This window comes from Delphinus delphis, chromosome 1 (assembly GCF_949987515.2).
Source record: "Delphinus delphis chromosome 1, mDelDel1.2, whole genome shotgun sequence".
NCBI lineage: Eukaryota > Metazoa > Chordata > Mammalia > Artiodactyla > Delphinidae > Delphinus > Delphinus delphis.
In genome coordinates this window covers 94,126,175-94,147,701 of record NC_082683.1, presented here as the reverse complement: position 1 = coordinate 94,147,701, position 21,527 = coordinate 94,126,175, and the positions used below count along the sequence as shown (strand labels likewise).

The window sequence follows — 21,527 nt, the reverse complement described above, 5'->3', positions numbered from 1 at the left end:
CAAATCAATAAACCCTGTCTGTGCACATCTGAATGTTTTAGGCATGCAACTGAATATGCTCTCTGCTACTCAAGCAAGGGATCGCAGGAAGTAGGGAGGTCAAGAGAAAAGAGAATAATAGAGAAGAGCCTGGGAGTAGAAGGAAGAAGCTAGGGCAGACTGTTCGAGAAAGTATATGCCACTTTTTATGTTAGAACTTGTGTTATTTTTATGCTGATCAGCAATTGATTGTATAGGAATAAAAAAGTATTTTTCCATAAATTAGGCAAGTCACCTAATTTAAAGATATTCAGGATGACTATAAATTATTAAGAGAGTCATTATTAAGGGCTTTTATGAAATATATTAGCAATTTTGTACCTTAAAAATAATTTTATTTCCTGCAAAATTTCAGTTACAGGTAGCATACTGATAGTTATAGATAAAAGCACAAATAAATACAGTTCAAAAGCAAGTCAAAACTAAAGATGAAGTTGCAGTTTGTTTAATAAAAACCAAATTTGATTATGAAAATAATAAATGTTTATCATACAAACAGGCAGTACAAATATATAGAAAATGAAAAGAGAGGAGGCAGGTAACAAGTAAATGAGTAAGTATAGAATTACAAGTCAGGGTTCATAACGTAGACTGTCTTGGCTGGACCCACTTGCTCAGCGTGTTTAAACAAGTATAAAAAGCTCAGTAGGATGGAAAACAGTGAGCAAGTGTGAGATTGGAACAAGATGAGATTGGAGAGTTATCAGGGGCCTAAAAGTATATGGTTTTATGGGCTGTGGCCAGAAGGTCAGATTTAATTCTGAGTGCAGTGGGAAGGGTTTTACATAAGAGAATGCTATTTTATAATATATATATTTTTAATATATTTATATTTATTTAAATATATATATTTACATGAAAGCAAGTTATTTAGAGAGATATACATTCCATAGGCAGAATGCAGACCATCTCAGGCGAGAGAGGTCATAATTTACATTCTAAAAAGTCATTCAGGTGGCATTGTGCAGGACAGTCAAGGATTATAAGAGTGGATGAGGAAAGGCCAATTTGAAACATAAGTTTTGAATATGGGAGGAAGTAAAAATGGGAAGAAATGGTTGACTAGAGAGCTGATTTGGGTGTAATTCAGTGTGTGTGTGTGTGTGTGTGTGTGTGTGTGTGTGTGTGTGTGTGTGTGTGTATTTGGAAGGGTGGCTATTGGGAGAGGATAGCTACCTTTTTCCTTCTTTCTTCCAAAAGAATTCATCAAGACAAAGAACACAATCTTTGTCACCAAGGTGGTCACAGTCTAATATATAAATTCTACAAAGACTGTACATAGGAAGATGCTTATGGTCTAGTATTTACATTTGATACTAGCTAGATAAGTAATTTTGGTGTGGTAAGTGGTATTGAAGCAGGAAGCATGAACGTCTAAGGGAGCATATGTTTCAGGCTTTTTTAGCAGAAGTCGTATTTGAGTTTTAAAAAAATGAGAGGAGTGAGTTAGATTCCCCCCCTCCTTGGGTGCGTTGTAACCTGGGTGTACAGACAACAGCAAGTATATGCCAGGAAGAAGGGGCAGCATGTTAATGAGAACTTGACCTGTTTAATAAATTTCAAATAATTCAACAGGATGCATGTATGAAAGAACTGATGAAATGGGCCAGACTCTCAAGACTGCGTATATTTAAAATTTATCAGTTGCTTTCATGCGATGTCACTGGCCATGTTTCTGTCCCTCAAGTACTTCAAGGTCATTGCAGTCTGAGTCTTCATGTTTATTGTCTCACTTGCCTGTTTAATTACCACCTTCCACCTCCCAAGCCCCAGCTGTGCCCCAAATGATCACTGCTTTCTCCTCAGGTCTTAAACTTCACCTGATCACTTTCTAAAGAAACGTGTCCTCACCACTCAAACATACACCCTCGTCACTCTCTAATCCAGTACCTTTCTCTAAACTCTTCTATATATAACTTCAATCTGGTATTATTGTATTTGTTCATTTGTTTTTATGTTTGTCTTCTCCACTAAAATGTGAGTTTTATTAACTCATTCTTATTTACAGCTGCAGTCCCAGTGGCTAGGCCAGTACCTGCACATGATGAATAATCTGTAAATATTTGTTGAATAAATGAATGAACTCATAGAACAAAGAATGGAAACTAGGTTATTGCAGAGTTCCCTTAATCATTTTTACTTTTACTTTATCTTATTCCTTAGATAGCCTTTAAGACTGGATTATTAAAGGTTTATTTTGGTTGCAAGAAAGAAACGTGCTGAGTGGTTTGGGAGACGCGGGTTTCTGCTCAGAGGGTAAGAAAACAGCCCAGGAAATCTTCTCAATAGTCACTCCATATCTCAGTACTTTCCATGAAGGGGAAAGGTACAGCAGGCTTATATAAGAATCTCTCAGGACCAACAGTTCTGGAAACTAGTAATCCCAGTCATCTCTTCTTCTCTAAGGTCAGAAACCATTGTTCCCTGTTGACCTGTATCTGCCTGCTGCTTTCATGTTGTGAGAGCAAATTGGACTGTCTTGTTTCTCATTCTCATTCTGAGGGCCCTCATTCTGAGGGCCGCCCTTTGGGCAGTCTCCCTTCAATGCTCCTTTTCAGCCACTCGTGTCTCACATGGTCAGCATATTCATTGCAACCTTGGGATTAATCACCATCCCTGATCCACTCGGGTGTGGTCAGAACAGCAGAATGATGTGGTTTAAGTGATACTAATTTACTGTAGAAAGAACTTCATGTGGCCACTTGTTCACAGATCCACAGAGCTGCATGGGGACGTGTCAGTCACTGAGAGTTCCATAGCTTGTCAAGAATAATTTTTTTTTTGAAGTTGAGGCGCTCAAGCCTCTGTCTTTAGAATACACCAGTGAGAGTTATTATTCTCCTCCTAGAATTTAGTAAATCTTGGGAGCTCCCAATCTTTCCCCACTGGAAGGAGAGTTCTTCCTCCTCTTTTCCTGCTCCTCAGGATAACACTGCATACCCAGCAGGGATTCAGATGATCCCCAAACACGTATCAGTTGATATCAGGAGACCCCTCTCTGCCACAACCTTGTACCCTGCAGGTTGCAGAGAATGACTGGCCTGTACCCGGGAGGACTGAACTAGGAGGCAAGTCTAAGAGTTTTATAAGGTAGAAACATAGGTGGTTGGACTAGGTGACAGAGCTCTTACCTTGAACTTGTGTAACTGTGTCCTCTTTCTGTCTTTAAAGAAGATCCTGAGATAGCTCAGGCTGCACTCCTCAGATGGCTCTCCTCCCACCCCTAGGAGTGGTGGTTTTCTAGGGGTCTGACAAACGGCACAAGCTTTTAGAGCTTTGATTTTATTTAAGATTTTAGGGAAACATTTTTTTGTCACTTATTCAACAGAACAGAATGTTAAATTTGCATGGATTTTAAAGAGACACATGAAATTGTATAGTTCTTTTATAATTGGTAGCCTTTAAAATCTTTTTAATAAATAGAAACAATTTCCAAAAGGAATTATTATATCTTTCACCCTTGGTTCACTAATACTCCAATAGATAGTGCCAAAGAGTGACTAGGCAGTGTTTATAAAGTTGGAGGGAAGTATCTCTGTCTGATGCTTGTTTTTATGTGAGCAGTGACAGTGCTGTTTCCTTCACTTGACTCATCATTGTTTATAAAATTAAAGTAGGATCCTCTGGGTGAAAATCTTCAAAATCATTGAGTGTTCCCTTTGTGAACAATTAGTTCTTTAGACCAGTTTGTTTTCCACCAACTTGTCTGCTTCTGTTGTAACAGATGGTTTCCATTATAAGGCTCCACGTGCTCCTCCGTGAAGATCAGTAAGTGAACGAAGGTGCGCGGCTTCGCGGGGAAGAGCCCTGGAAGATGTGATGGGCAGGGGAGGCCCAGCATCCTGGGCCGCCTCACTTGCCAGCAGTTCAGTCGACTCAGCCTGATCATCAGACCTGCTGGTTAGATTGTAAACTTGTGTCAGGAAGAGCTGAGATGTGCCAGGCAGCACAGTTTTCTCAAATGCAAGTTTGGAAGTGGTGGATGTTGGTCATGGGATCTGCTCCTGTCCCCATGAGAATGTGATTCCCATACCTGTCTAGGATTTGGAAACCACACCTAGGAGACTTACAGAAAAGATAAAATACATTATTTCAGGGTCCTACTGAAGACTTACAAAAACAATCCCCTGAAATTTTTCTTAATAGGCATATTTGGAAAAAGGTCCCCCTGGACAAGAGCCCATGCCCAACTGTATTACTGTCTTTAGTTCACCTGTCTACTCAGTGCACTACAGGCTCTTTGAGGGCAGGAAGCCTGGCCTTGCTCTGTTCTCAGACCACCATGCCCAGGACTTAGGGAGTGCTTCAGACATTTAAGGAATGAATGAATATGTTATGCTTATGATCAGTTTCCCAGGATAAACTAACCACATCCTCTGACATCTTGCAAAACTAATTCTTTTTTAATGCGGCTGTGTTTAGATTTTAAATTAGGCCTCAGAGGTGAAAGGCCAGTACCATTACTGACAGCTCATTTATCTAGTACACAGCACTCTGCTCTAAGTTATTGCCCCAGGGAAACCCATTGCATTAGGGCAGTGATATCAGCCTCGTGAATAGATACTAATCTCTATTATGACGGTCACTCTTCTCAGAAGCCACAGTGGCTGATACAGATACAGTAGGCTAAGTTCATTGAGGGTTTATGTGAAAATTATCAGTGAAATAGTTTATATCTAGCAACTTTCCAATAGAACTCTACCTAGAATTAACTCCTTTTTAAAAAGTATATTTTAAATCATTTCTTGGCATATATCACTCTTAGTGGTATTGAATTCAGATGTGAAAGGAAATCTTGCTTCAGATCCCCTTTTTAAAAACACTTCTGTATTGTTTTAGAAAACCCTAGTGTTCCACATAATTACATTGGCTTCGGTTTTATTTAACGAGAACCCCGTGACTATTACTGGAGTATAACCGTCATTTTAATATTGTTGATCCTTCTGTTTGTTAATTCTTCGTGCATAAGGATGACTTGGGGACCTTGTCTGACGCCAAGACTAAGCATAATTGCTAGTGTGAACAAAAGTTAAAGGGCACAATTGTCCACAAGTTATGCATTAAGGATATAGTTGGCTGTACATCAAAGCATTTGTTGAAGGGAATAAAACAAGCTGAAATGACTAAACATTTGGCAGGAGATCTAATTTTGTCTCAGCCATTTTAACTATATTCCCTTAGATAAGGATTCTTGATTATATAAAGTTTTGGGAACTTCCACAGTTGCTTACCTGTACATGTTGGCATTACATATGATTATTTTGCATTTAATATCTGAAGGTAGTTGCAGTATAACTTTTCAGATTTTGAAGAGCAGTCTTGTAATTATACCAATATATCCATTATAAATTCAGTTCTGGAGCAGAAAGAAACTAAACAACCAACTATTGGGTCCATGTTTAACCAAGAAGAAAAAAGCAGCTTTCTGGGATGAGTTATGAGTTTATAATGTAATGGAATTTACATATTTTAATCAGTTTTTAGAATAACTTTTAGCTATTTATTGCTGATTGCTCAGTATCAATGAGGGAAACTACAGTTCTGCTTTTGTAGCTTTATACTGTTTTGCATCTCAGAATCCCTTGAAGTATGGATAACCAAAGGAAAATAAGATTATTTTTTTTAAATGAGGAACTAGGAATTTTAAGCCTGAACAAATTTTGAAAGGCTAATCTATAAAAAGGAGAATTGCCTTCTTCAGCATAATTCCAGATGGAAGGAGGCAGGTCAACGGAGAGAAGTTAGAGTTTTGAATAAGTTTCAGATAGAGCTTGTTAATAAACTATATGCAACAATGACTGAGTTGTCATAGGAACGTGTAGTGAATGTTCTGTCCTGGACATTTTTAAACAGAGGTTAAAACCTGTCAGATATTTTATAAGGGGAGAAGAAAACCTACATTAAATCAACACTAAATGGCTATTTGAAATATGAACATCTGTAAATCTAATTTCTTCTCCCTTCTTGATCTCATTTATGAGGTGTGAATGCCTGCTGTGGCAGTAGATTGTGTCAACAATTATACTGATGGCTGAGTGCTGACATGAAGTTTAACCCACTCCCTCTTTTCTTATTTTAATTGCATTTTTATCTCTCAGTTAATGTGATTATATTCATATTCTTAGCAATGTCACCGTGTCTTTTTTTTTTTTAATAAAAGGAAGTAATATAAAGGGGCCTTTTAGAAAGCAACCATTCATCCCACCAGTACTGTAGAACTTCTACTATATGCAGGTGTCAGAAGCAAGGGGCAGAGTGTCAGAATTCATCCTGTCCCTGTGCCCTTGTTTCATTCCTTTTATCTTTCGATCTCCGTAGATAGCCCTGTAGCCCTGACAGGTCATCCTGAAATGAGACGTGCTGACCAATCAGAAATAAATAGCCAAAGATGATCCTAACAAATGACTAAGAGATATAAATTCCATTATATTATAGGTCCATAACTCATCCCACAAAAAAGCATATGGGTCAAATAAACATTGTAGTTTGCAAATCACGTATGGCTGAATTCAGGCCAGTAGCAATGTCCTTTTGACTATAACCTGGGCTCAGCCATAATTCTTGGCGAGGTCACACAATTTTTGTTTTAGGAATGAGATCAGCAACACACACTATGCTAGTGTGCTACTCAATCAACTTTCCAAAAGAAGCTCATAACCAAGAAGAAAGTAATAGCAGAAAAGATAGAGTCAATGAAAAAAATCAGGAATAAATAAGACTATGAAAACCAAGTCCATCATTCTGAAGGTTGCTTAGTCCAAAGTAAATCGTAAGACTAGTACTTGGGTCTCATTCCTTGACCAAAGTATATTAATATATGTACTACTTTCAGCTTTAAATATCATGACTTTAGTAGGTCATGTGTTATGGGCATTCTAGTCCAGTAAAAAAGATAAATGAGGCAGGATTGTTCTATACCTGACACTTCATAGCCTTTGTATGTAGCCTGGGCATTCTGTATTTTAATCCCTAATCTATATTTGGCTGGTGAAATGTCATCAAACTTAATTTTTCTTCTTAAATACTCTATGCATTTTCAATCATTTCTTCTTGAAAATAACTTGGACATATCAGCAATAAGAGAACTACTGTTTCCACCTTTTGTCACGTGGCACTGCTTCTTTTTGTCCCTGTGGGCCTTGTCTACAGAGACAATTGCAGCGAAGGCCATGCCCCTTCCCACTACTCACCTCATCCCAGTATTTAAGGTCACGTCAGCTCTTTCAGGTTTAAAAACTCTTCTTTCTTGCCTTCAGCCTTTATCTAAAAATTGACGTAAAAACAAAATTATCAAGGGATCCTTCTGAACAAAATGCTTTCCTTGCTCTAGCAGTGCTCAGGAAAACTGAGGCTAACTGCAATTCTGGCTCCTCAACATGGGATAACTATCATGCAAACCATGCTCCTTTGAAAAAATTCTGCTTCAGACGGCATCCTCTTCCATATATTGAACTTCTAAATGCATTTTGGTGTGCATGGGATATTTAGGTTCCATTTTATATTAACAACAGTATCTTAATAAAAACTGTAAAATAAGCTCTTTCTATGCTCCAGGAATTTACAGTGTGTTAAGATTGAATCTGATAAACACTTGTCTGAGAAGAGTTCTCTTCGAGTGTTGTTTTGGAAAAGACGATAAAGTCTGCTGTTTGGGTAAGGGCGCCACCACCTTATACCATCTGGTGGGGAAATACTCCATGAGAGATATGGGATCAAAGTCATCCCTCTGCGGTTCTGTGGCATAAGAACTGAAGAAAGGGGAGATGTGGCAGCTCATAACATGTCTTGGCCGTTAACAGCCATTAAACTGGGGTGAAGGGCACATGGCTTTTCAGCCCTTCTGCCTTCAGGTTGACTGGGTTGATGAGAAAGTGTTGGCTAAAACTTTTCAGTTCTGTTTAGTTTCTAGCCACCTTGTTTTCTCCCCTCCTGGCATGGTTATTGGAAAACAGATTTTGAGGACTTTATTAAACTGTTTGCTGGAGCATTTCATTTAGATATCGAGGTCCTTTCGAGGTAACTTGGACACCTAGAACTGAATGACTGTCATTCATCCTCCTCTATTTAGTGCAACATTTCCAGCCAATTATAGCTTCACTGTGTTCAGTCACTAGAATAAAAAGTCTTGAAGTGTAATAAGCGATGACTTAAGTGCCTCAGTGTGTAACAGATACCATGTTTATGAGCGATCTGTCTCGTAGGCAGGAGCAGTTTTTCACCTCCAGATGAAAAGGTGACTGAGGTGATCCATTTGTGAGCAGCGCTGACGCAGCCAGGCCTGGGTGCAGTTGGAGCTGCCGTTCACGAAAATGAAATACTGAACTGAGGCATTCATTGCCCATTCCAAGAAATACAACAAAAAGGCCTGCATCTGTATTTCAAGTCTTGTTGATGCTGTTGGCTTAGACAAGTTCTCATTATTGGGTCTCTTTTGCAAGCCTAAATTTGAGCCTGAAGAATTTCTCCATATAAATGTCTTAAGTATTGCAGTGGCACATCCATCACCTTTTTGCTTTTGAATTGCAAAGATAACCTTAAGATATGAGCCTTATACTGGGCAATGCGATACATACACAGAAAGGGTGAGCCTCCTTAGTGATGAAATCAGCCAATGCCCAAGAGGAAAATAATAGGCAGAAAGGATAGAGAGGATGAAAAAAATGATTCTTTTCCATTAAACTGTACGTGACGTGTATTTTATGAAGCAGGCATCAGCTGAAAGAAATATTTTTTCAACTAAAAAGAGATTGATGGTGAGGGAGACGAAAAGAATGTAAGGAATCAGGGGATAAATGTGTATCTTATTCCATAACCATCTCCGATAATGAGAAAGTTGAAAAGCATTCCATTTGTGATTACCTCAAATGTTTCCTTGGACTTGGTGCTCTTAAAACTCTTTAATGTTGGGCTTCCCTGGTGGCGCAGTGGTTAAGAGTCCGCCTGCCGATGCAGGGGACACAGGTTCGTGCCCCGGTCTGGGAAGATCCCACATGCCGCTGAGCGGCTGGTCCCGAGAGCCATGGCCGCTGAGCCTGCGCGTCCGGAGCCTGTGCTCTGCAATGGGAGAGGCCACAACAGTGAGAGGCCTGTGTACCGCAAAAAAAAAAAAAAAAAAAAAAAAAAAATACCTCTTTAATGTTAATAATAGCTTTGGTTTTTTTAAAAGTGCATTTGGACTTCACACTTTATAATTTTCTCAATTCTAAGTGTTGTGTTGCTTATTTTCAGGTTTACCAAAGATGCAGGCCATTAGGAACTATACTGGAATGCCAGCCCCTGCTCTTCATGAAGGACCCCCGTTACACATCCAGGCAGGAGATACAGTTGAACTTCTGAGAGGAGATGCACACAGTCTGTTTTGGCAGGTACTGTCCACATTACAGTTTTTTAGATTTAACGGATGATTTATTACCACTTGGAGAATAAAGCTATCTTTAGAAAATGATTGTATGCTTTCAAGCTTCAGAAATTTTACATGATGTGAGGAAAAATATTTTTTATTAACCACCCTCAAATTTACTCACGCTAAAGTGGCAATGAGTGTTAGAACACTAAAGAAAATACTATCTGTGCTATGAATCAGAATTACCATTTATATTAAGAATTCATACTTTGACAGAGCATTTTTTCCAAAAGTAGGACCTTGGGTATCATCTAATTCACATGGCTTTCACATATTAGCACTTCACTTCAGAGGAACTACCTTACTAGCTTGCCAGTGGCCATTTCTGGCTATATTTCATTTGTGCCTACCCACAGTAATACCTGAAGCTATTACAGATACCGTGGGCATTATTTATGAAATAAATAAAACGTGAAAAGTAAGTGAGTATATTGATGTTTGCTGGTGATGAAATCTCTCTCATCCAGTTAGCCTGCTTTGGTTCAAGGGTTTTGTTAACTGAGGTAAATATGGTATAGTGATAAGATTTGATACAGCTTGATGGTAGAACATTGCTGTTCATTAAATTATTCTGTATTTTCATGTATATGTTAGAAATACTTCCCAACATCTTAAAGAAAGAGTGTTAAAAGTGTTGTGTGTTGAGGAAGAAAAGGGTGGGATCAACAGAAAGCTTAGCACATGAGTGACATTTTCTAGGGGTGAAGAGACCAGAAAAGGACTGTTAGATAATAATCCATTGAGCACATATGTAAATGATAGCTATTTTGTTTGTACAAAACTATCTTATTGTCTGCCCTCTTGTTATAAAAGAATGCCCCTAAGTTGGACATTTAGCTCCAACCACATTTCAGTTTCTGTAGCCAGTGGCTTTTCCAGAGCTCCACCATCCTTCTTAAGTATCCTACTCTTCTCATACTTCATTCTTCCCAAAAAAGGAAGAGAGAGAATGACAGACTTCAATTCTACTAACTCTTCCATCCACTCCTGCATCTCCCAGCCCAACCACAAGACAAACCTTGTGTACGCATAAGAGTCCTCTTACTCAAGGCTTACCTTTTGCTTGGAGTTCTCCATCCCACATTTCATCAGTTGGCTCTTGACCCCTACATTTTCAATTTCATTCTCTCCACTGGCTCCTTTTCTATAGCTTATAAATATGCTCAAGTTCCTCCTATCTTAAAATACATATACGAAACGTAAGGTAGATACCTAGTGGGAAGCAGCCACATAGCACAGGGAGATCAGCTCAGTGCTTTGTGACCACCTAGAGGGCTGGGATAGGGAAGGTGGGAGGGAGATGCAAGAGGGAAGAGATAATGGGAACATGTGTATATGTATAACTGATTCACTTTGCTATAAAGCAGAAACTAACACACCATTGTAAAGCAATTATACTCCAATAAAGATGTAAAAACAAACAAACAAAAAAACCACATATAACTCAACGTGTTGTCTAGTTAGGTCAGTCTCCTGCTCCCTCACTCCCTCTCATCTTCTCCCTCTCCCGTTCCCTAGCTGAACTTCTTGAGAGAGTAGTCTGTATTCAGTCTCTGCCTCCTTATGTCCTATTCGTAATGCAGTCTCCTGCAGAAACTACTCCTACTTGGATTACTAATGCCACTTAAAAAAAAAATAACAACTACTTTGAGATATATAATCAGGTACACATACTTAAAGTGCAGTTGAATTTGATAAGTTTTGTCAAATGTATATATAAGTAAAAGCACTGTTAGTCAAGATGATAAAATCAGCCCCCAGAGTTTTTGTGTGCCGCTTTGTAATCTCCCTCCTGCCTCTGCTTCTTGCCCTTCCCCAACCCCCAGCCAACTGTGGTTCTGCTTTCACACTATGAATTTGCATTTTTCAGAATTTTATATAGTACATCATATAGTATGTATTCTTTTTCATATGGCTTCTTTCACTTAATGTAACTATCTTGAGATTAAAACATGTTACTTTGTGTAACAATAGTTCTATCATTTTTTTAAACTGCTTTATTGAGGTATGATTAACATACAAAAATTAACATACAAAAAAAAGTATGTACAAAAGTACATACTTAATGCATACAGCTTGATGAGTTTGGAGAAACTATCTCCATAATTTATGCCATAAGCATACCCATCACTTCTAAAAGTTTCCTCCTGTCCTCTTTATTTTTTATTTTATATTTTGTGATTAATAACATTCAACATTAAGATCTACCCTATTAGGAAAGTATATAGTACAGTATTACTAACTATAAACTCTGTGCCATACAGTAGAATTCTAGGAGTTATCCGTCTTGCATAACTGAAACTTGTACCCTTGACTACTTCATCCCCATTTCCCCCTTCCCCCATTCTTTGGCCACCCCTGTTCTACTCTCTGCTTCTCTGAGTTTGACTATTTTAGATTCCTCATATAAGTACAGGAAAGACTTGGAAGCAACCTAAATATCCATCAGTGGATGAATGAGTAAATTAAGAAAATGTGGTATATAACATAATGGAATACTATGCAGACTTTGAAAAGAAGGAAATCCTCCCATTTGCAAAAACATGGAAGAACTTGGGCGACATAATGCTAAGTGAAAGAAGTTCTTTCTTTTTATTGCTGATTATTATTCCAGGTATGGGTTTAGCACAGTTTATCCAGTAGCCTATTGAGAGGCTTTCAGGTTATTACTGTTTGGGGCTGTAACAAATAATCCACTATGGGGAGGACCTTCAAGATAGCGGAGGAGTAAGACGTGGAGATCACCTTCCTCCCCGCAAATACATCAAAAATACATCTACATGTGGAACAACTCCTACAGAACACCTAATGAATGCTGGCAGAAGACCTCAGACTTCCCAAAAGGCAAGAAACTCCACACATACCTGGGTAGGGCAAAAGAAAAAACAGAGATAAAAGAATAGGGATGGGACCTGCACCTTGGGGAGGGAGCTGTGAAGGAGTAAAGTTTCCACACACTAGGAAGCCTCTTCACTGGCAGAGACAGCGGGTGGCGGGGCGGGGGTTGAAGCTTCAGAACCTTGGAGGAGAGTGCAGCAACAGGGGTGCAGAGGGCAAAGCAGAGAGATTCCTGCACAGAGGATTGGTGCCAACCGACACTCACCAGCCCGAGAGGCTTGTCTGCTCACCCACCGGGACGGGACGGGGCTGGGAGCTGAGGCTCGGGCTTTGGAGGTCAGATCCCAGGGAGAGGACTGGGGTTGACTGCACGAACACAGCCTGACGGGGGCTAGTGCACCACAGCTAGCTGGGAGGGAGTCTGGGAAGAAGTCTGGAGCTGCCTAACAGGCAAGAGACAATTGTTTTGGGGTACGCACGGAGAGGGGATTCAGAGCACTGCGTAAAGGAGCTCCAGAGACAGGCGCAAGCTGCGGCTATCAGCGCGGACCCCAGAGACGGGCATGAGATGCTAAGGCTGCTGCTGCCGCCACCAAGAAGGCTGTGTGCGAGCACAGGTCACTATCCACACCTCCCCTCCTGGGAGCCTGCGCAGCCCACCACTGCCAGGGTCCCGTGATCCAGGGACAACTTCCCCAGGAGAACACATGCCACATCTCAGTCAGTTGCAACGTCATGCTGGCCTCTGCCACTGCAGGCTTGCCCCGCATTCTGTACTCCTCCCCCACAGCCTGAGTGAGCCAGAGCCCCCTAATCAGCTGCTCCTTAAACCCCGTCCTGTCTGGGCGAAGAACAGACACCAGAGGACGACCTACACACAGCAGTGGGGCCAAAACCAAAGCTGAACCCCAGTAGCTGTGTGAACAAAGAAGAGAAAGGGAAATTACTCCCAGCAGCCTCAGGAGCAGCGGATTAAATCTCCACAATCAACTTGATGTACCCTGCATCTGTGGGATACCTGAATAGACAATGAATCATCCCAAAATTGAGGTGGTGGACTTTGGGAGCAACTGTAGACTTGGGGTTTGCTGTATGCGACTGACTAGTTTCTGATTTTTATGTTTATCTTACTATAGTTTTTAGCTCCTGTTATCATTGAAGGATTCGTTTATTGGTTTGATTGCTCTCTTCTTTTTTTATTTATTACTTTTTTTATTTTCTCATTTTAATATTTTTTTTTATTTTAATAACTATTTTATTTTATTATTATTTTTCTTTCTTTCTTTTTTCTCTCTGTTTTCTTCTGAGCCGTGTGGCTGACAGAATCTTGGTGCTCTGGCCAGGTGTCAGGCCTGAGCCCCTGAGGTGGGAGAGCCGAGTTCAGGACATTGGTCCACCAGAAACCTCCTGGCCTCACATAACATCAATCAGTGAGAGCTATCCCAGAGATCTCCGTCTCAACACTAAGACCAAGCTCCACTCAATGACCAGCAAGCTCTAGTGCTGGACACCTCATGCCAAACAACTGACAAGACAGGAACACAACTCCATCCATTAACAGAGAGGCTGCCTAAAATCATAATAAGTTCACAGACACCACAAAACCCACCACTGGACGTGGTCCTGCCCACCAGAAAGACAAGATCAAGCCTCATCCACCAGAACATGGGCACAAGTCCCCTCCACCAGGAAGCCTACACAACCCACTGAAGCTACCTTACCCACTGTGGGCAGACACCAAAAACAACAGGAACTACGAACCTGCAGCCTGTGAAAAGGAGACCCCCAAAACAGTAAGTTAAGCAAAATGAGAAGACAGAGAAACACACAGCAGAAGAAGGAGCAAGGTAAAATCCCACCAGACCAAACAAATGAAGAGGAAACAGGCAATCTACCTGAAAAAGAATTCACAGTACTGATAGTAAAGATGATCCAAAATCTTGGAAACAGAATGGAGAAAATACAAGAAACGTTTAACAAGGACCTAGAAGAAATATAGAGCAAACAAGCAATGATGAACAACACAATAAATGAAATTAAAAATTCTCTAGAAGGAATCAATAGCAGAAAAACTGAGGCAGAACAACGGATAAGTGACCTGGAAGATAAAATAGTGGAAATAACTACTGCAGAGCAGAATAAAGAAAAAAGAATGAAAAGAATTGAGGACAGTCTCAGAGACCTCTGGGACAACATTAAACGCACCAACATTCGAATTATAGGGGTCCCAGAAGAAGAAGAGAAAAAGAAAGGGACTGAGAAAATATTTAAAGAGTTTATAGTTGAAACTTTCCCTAATATGGGAAAGGAAATAGTCAGTCAAGTCCAGGAAGCACAGAGGGTTCCATACACAATAAATCCAAAGAGAAACACACCAAGACACATTAATCAAACTATCAAAAACTAAATACAAAGAAAAAATATTAAAAGCAGAAAGGGAAAAATAATATACAAGGGAATCCCCATAAGGTTAATAGCTCATCTTTCAGCAGAAACTCTGCAAGCCAGAAGGGAGTGACAGGACATATTTAAAATGATGAAAGGGACAAACCTACAACCAAGATTACTCTACCCAGCAAGGATCTCATTCACATTCAACAGAGAAATTAAAAACTTTACAGACAAGCAAAAGCTAAGAGAATTCAGTACCACCAAACCAGCTTTACAACAAATACTAATGGAACTTCTCTAGGCAAAAAATACTAAAGGAACTTCTAGGAACTTCTCTAGACCTAAGAAAACAAACCCAAAACAATTAAGAAAATGGTAATAGGAACATACATATCGATAAATACCTTAAATGTAAATGGATTAAATGCTCCAAGAAAAATATACAGACTTGACGAATGGATACAAAAACAAGACCCATATATATGCTGTCTACAACACACCCACTTCAGACCAAGGGACACATACAGAATGAAAGTGAGGGGATGGAAAAAGATATTCCATGCAAATGGAAATCAAAAGAAAGCTGGAGTAGCAATTCCCATATCAGACAAAATAGACTTTAAAATAAAGACTATTACAAGAGACCAAGAAGGACACAACATAATGATCAAGGGATCGATCCAAGAAGAAGATATAACAATTGTAAATATTTACGCCCCAACATAGGAGCACCTCAGTACATAAGGCAAATGCTAACAGCCATAAAAGGGGAATTCAACAGTAACACAAACATAGTAGGGAAGTTTAACACCCCACTTTCACCAGTGGACAGGTCATCCAAAATGAAAATAAATAAGGAAACACAAGCTTTAAATGATACATTAAACAACATGGACTTAATTGATATTTATAGGACATTCCATCCAAAAACAACAGAATACACTTTCTTCTCAAGTGCTCATGGAACATTCTGCAGGATAGATCATATCTTGGGTCACAAATCAAGCCTTGGTAAATTTAAGAAAATTGAAATGGTATCAAGTATCTTTTCCAACCACAATGCTATGAGACTAGATATCAATTACAGGAAAAAAAAACTGTAAAAAATACAAGCACGTGGAGGCTAAACAATACACTACTAAATAACCAAGAGATCACTGAAGAAACCAAAGAGGAAATCAAAAAATACCTAGAAACAAAGACAATGAAAACACGATGACCCAAAACCTATGGGATGCAGCCAAAGCAGTTCTAACAGGGAAATGTATAGCAATAGAGTCCTACCTCAAGAAACAAGAAAAATCTCAAATAAACAATTTAAACTTACACCCAAAGCAATTAGAGAAAGAAGAAAAAAAAAGTGCCAAAGTTAGCAGAAGGAAAGAAATCATAAAGATCAGATCAGAAATAAATGAAAAAGAAATGAAGGAAACTACAACAAAGATCAATAAAACTAAAAACTGGTTCTTTGAGAAGATAAACAAAACTGATAAACCATTAGCGAGACTCATCAAGAAAAAAAGGGAGAAGACTCAAATCAACAGAATTAGAAATGAAAAAGGAGAAGTAACAACTGATGCAGCAGAAATACAAACGATCATGAAAGATGACTACAAGCGACTATATGCCAATAAAATGGACAACCTGGAAGAAATGGACAAATTCTTAGAAAAACACAACCGTCTGAGAATGAACCAGGAAGAAATAGATAATATAAACAGACCAGTCACAAGCACTGATATTGAAACTGTTATTAAAAATCTTCCAACAAACAAAAGCCCAGGAGCAGATGGCTTCACAGGTGAATTCTATCAAAGATTTAGAAAAGAGCTAACACCTATCCTTCTCAAACTCTTCCAAAATATACCAGAGGGAGGAACACTCCCACACTCATTCTATGAGGCCACCATCAATCACCCTGATACCAAAACCAGACAAAGATGTCACAAAAAAAGGAAACTACAGGCCAATATCACTGATGAACATAGATGCAAAAATCCTCAACAAAATACTAGCAAACAGAATCCAACAGCACATTAAAAGGATCATACACCATGATCAAGTGGGGTTTAGCCAAGGAATGCAAGGATTCTTCAATATGTGCAAATCAATCAATGTGATACACCATATTAACAGATTGAAGGAGAAAAACCATATGATCATCTCAATAGATGCAGAGAAAGCTTTCAACAAAATTCAACACCCATTTATGACAAAAACCCTCCAGAAAGTAGGCATAGAGGGAACTGACCTCAACTTTGTATAGACCATATATGACAAACCCACAGCCAACATCGTTCTCAATGGTGAAAAACTGAAACGGTTTCCAATAGGATCAGGAACAAGACGAGACTGCCCACTCTCACCACTCTTATTAAACATAGTTTTGAAAGTTTTACCCACAGCATTCAGAGAAGAAAAAGAAATAAAAGGAATAAAATTCAGAAAAGAAAAAGTAAAACTGTTATTGTTTGCAGATGACATGATACTATACATAGAGAATCCTAAAGATGCTACCAGAAAACTACTAGAGCTAATCAATGAATCTGGTAAAGTAGCAGGATACAAAATTAATGCACAGAAATATCTTGCATTCTCATACACTAATGATGAAAAATCTGAAAGAGAAATTAAGGAAACTCTCCCATTTACCATTGCAACAAAAAGAATAAAATACCTAGGAATAAACCTACCTAAGGAGACAAAAGACCTATATGCAGAAAACTATAAGACACTGATGAAAGAAATTAAAGATGATACAAACAGATGGAGAGATAAACAATGTTCTTGGATTGGAAGAATCAACATTGTGAAAATGACTCTACTACCCAAAGCAATCTACAGATTCAGTGCAATCCCTCTCAAACTGCCTATGGCATTTTTCACAGGACTAAAAAATTTCACAATCTGTATGGAAACACAGAAGACCCCAAATAGCCAAAGCAATCTTGAGAAAGAAAAACAGAGCTGGAGGAATGAGGCTACCTAACTTCGGACTCTACTACAGACCTACAATAATCAAGACTGGCACAAAAACAGCAATATAGATCAGTGGAACAGGACAGAAAGCCCAGAGGTAAACCCACACACATATGGTCACCTTATGTTTGATAAAGGAGGCAAGAATATACAATGGAGAAAAGACAGCCTCTTCAATAAGTGGTGCTGAGAATACTGGACAGGTACATTTAAAAGTATGAAATTAGAACAATCCCTAACAGCATACACCAAAATAAACTCTAAATGGATTAAAGACCAAAATGTAAGGCCAGACACTATAAAACTCTTAGAGGAAAACACAGGCAGAACACTCTGTGACATAAATCACAGCAAGATCCTTTTTGACCCATCTCCTAGAGAAATGTAAATAAAAACAAAAGTAAACAAATGGGACCTAATGAAACTTCAAAGCTTTTGCACAGCAAAGGAAACCATAAACAAGATGAAAAGACAACCCTCAGAATGGGAGAAAAGATTTGCAAATGAAGCAACTGACAAAGGATTAATCTCCAAAATATACAAGCAGCTCATGCAGCTCCATGCCAAAAAATAACAAACAAACAGCCCAATCCAAAAATGGGCAGAAGACCTAAACAGACATTTCTCCAAAGAAGATATACAGATTGCCAACAAACACATGAAAGGATGCTCAACATCACTAATCATTAGAGAAATGCAAATCAAAACTACAATGAAGTATCACCTCACACCAGTCAGAATGGCCATCATCAAAAAATCTACAAACAGTAAATGCTGGAGAGGGTGTGGAGAAAAGGGAACCCTCTTGCACTGTTGGTGGGAATGTAAAGTGATACAGCCACTATGGAGAACTGTATGGAGGTTCTTTAAAAAACTAAAACTAGAACTACCGTATGACCCAGCAATCCCACTACTGGGCATATACCCTGAGAAAACCGTAATTCAAAAAGAGACCTGTACCACAGGTCATTGCAGTGTTCATTGCAGCTCTATTTACAATAGCCAGGACATGGAAGCAACCTAAGTGTCCATCGACAGATGAATGGATAAAGAAGATGTGGCACATATATACAATGGAATATTACTCGGCCATAAAAAGAAATGAAATTGAGTTATTTGTAGTGAGGTGGATGGACCTAGAGTCTGTCATACAAAGTGACGTAAGTCAGAAAGAGAAAAACAAATACCATATGCTGACACATATATGTGGAATCTAAAAAAGTAATACAGGTTCTGAAGAATGTAGGGGCAGAACAGGAATAAAGATGCAGATGTAGAGAATGGATTTGAGGACACGGGGAGGGGGATGGGTAAGGTGGGACAAAGTGAGAGAGTTGCATGGACTTATATATACTACCAAATGTAAAATAGCTAGCTAGTGGGAAGCAGCCGCATAGCACAGGGAGATCAGCTCCGTGGCTTCGTGACCACCTAGAAGGGTGGGATAGGGAGGGTGGGAGGGAAACGCAAGAGGGAGGGGATATGGGGATATATGTATACGTATAGCCGATTTACTTTGTTATACAGCAGAATCTAACACAACATTGTTAAGCAATTATACTCCAATAAAGATGTTAAAAAATTTAAAAAGGAACATATAATTCAGTCTAGGTCTTGTTGGTTTAGTAGAGATTTTATACGTAAAAATGCAGAGGACATTTGAGTAGGGGAAACAAGCTAAAACAGATAAAAGGCAATAATAGCAAGATGGGATATTTGGGTAGTGGTGAGAAAAGGCAATCCCTGCTTTTTAAGTTTTCAAAATCAACATAATCTACTTCATGTGTATTGAGAATATGACAGGATTTAAGCGTATGGGGTTTGGAAGCAATTGTCCGGGTTGAAATCCATCTTAACCAACTACTAACTGCTGTATATATTTGAGCAAGTTATTTAACTTCTCTGTCCAACAGTTCCTCAGATGTAAATGTCACCAATGCTAATATATATATCACAACTTATTGTGAAGATTAATTTGGTTAATATATGTAAATCACTTTAGATAATGCCTGGCACAAAGTAAATGCTATATGTGTGATTGTTGTTGTTATATCATGTCTATTGTTCTGAAAGAGAAACTATACAGATAGACATCTGCAAGTCAAATTCATAAATGTGCATTATTATGGGGAAATATACAGAAAATAATTATGAGTTGAAGTTTAAATAAACTTCTCCACACATAAAGCTGCAGATATAAAACATTAAAAGCTAAAACATGAGCTTATACAATAAAAAATTTGGATTTTACTAATTAATTGAATAAAAAGTTTATTTCCTTTCTCAAAGGAAAAAAAAAGCTGCTATGAACATTTAAGTGTAAGTCTTTGTATGGACACTTGTTTTCATTTCTCTTAGGTAAATACTGAAAGATCGTAAGTAGATATATGTTTAATTTTTTGAGACTACCAAACTGTGTTTCTAAGTGACTTTATCAAGTTACAGTTCCACCAGCTGTATATTACACTTCTAGGTGCAGTATATCCTCACCAGTGTTGGGTATGGTCAGTCTTCTAAAATTTGTCTGTTCTAACAGGTATATAGTGGTATCTCATTGTGGTTTTGATTTACATTTCCCTAATGACTACTGATATTGAGCATCTTTTTCTGTGCTTATTTTCCATACATATAACTTCACTGATGTAGTGCTTGTTCAGATATTTCTGTCAAATTTTTTAATGGGTTATCTGTTTTCTAATTATTCAATTTTGAGAGGCCCTTATATATTTTGAATACAAGTCCTTGATAAATTATATTATTTCCATATATTTTCTCCTAGCCTGTGGCTTGGCTTTTTATTATCTTAATAATGTTATGCATAGAGCAGAAGTGTTTACTTTTGATATAGTCCAATTTGTTAATTTGTTCTTTTGAGAAGCTATGAGCACTGTATCAAAGAAATCTTTGCCTTCCCCAAGGCAACAAAGATATTTCCCTGTGTTTTCTTCTAGAAGCTTTGTAGTTTTAGGTTTTACATTTAGGTTTATGATCCATTTTGAGCTATTTTTGTATATGGTAATAATAATTATTGTTTTGCATATGGATTCAGTGTGTTCCAGCACCATTTGTTGAAAATCATTTCTCCACTGGATTGCCTTTACATTTGTACAAAAGTTTTTTCATATATGTGTAGGTCTGTTTCTGGACCATCTGTTTTTCTGATCTTTTTCTCCATATCTGTACCAATATGATGCTGTTTTGATTATTGCAGCTAATAGTAAGTCTTAAAATCAGATATTGTTAGTTCTCCACATTTTTTCTGTCCACAGATGTTTTGGCTATTTTAGGTGCTTTGCATTTCATATGAATTTTAGAACATCTTGACAATTTTGTCAATAAAAGCTTGCTGGGATTGGGATTGGGATTGTGTTGAATTGTAGATCAATATGGGAGAATTGACATTTTAACAATATTGAGTCTTCTGACTACTGACCATGATACATGTCTCCATTTATTTAGGTCTTTAAATTCTCAGCAATGTTTTGTCATTGTCAAAGTAGAAGACATGCACACCTTTTGTTATATTTATCTATAATTATTTCATATTTCATTTTGATGCTACTGTAAATGGTAGTTGTAAAATTTCAATTTCTGCTGTTTATTGCTAGCATATAGAAATAAATTGATTTTTGTAAATTGACCTTTTATCCTGAAACCTTGTTGAACTCACACAGTTCTAGTAGCTTTTTTCTATAGATTGAAGCAGATTTTTTTTTTAGACAATTATGTTGTCAATGTATAAACACAGTTTTACTTCTTCCTCTGCAATCTGGGTGCCTTTGATGTCTTTTTCATGGCTTGTGACAGTGGCCAGGACCTCCAGTAAAATGGCGAATGGAGGTAGTAAGAGAGTACATCCTCGCTTTATTTTTGATCT

At 38.3% G+C, this 21,527-nt stretch overlaps 1 protein-coding gene across 1 annotated transcript in view; it reads left to right on the top strand.

The window, feature by feature from the left end:
- VAV3 (vav guanine nucleotide exchange factor 3) overlaps nucleotides 1-21,527 on the top strand; it is a 395,580-nt gene that overhangs the window by 297,376 nt on the left and 76,677 nt on the right. Inside the window, exon 20 of the mRNA XM_060026411.1 lies at nucleotides 9,268-9,404. Coding sequence (XP_059882394.1) covers nucleotides 9,268-9,404 — 137 coding nt within the window. The remainder of the gene's footprint in view (nucleotides 1-9,267; nucleotides 9,405-21,527) is intronic.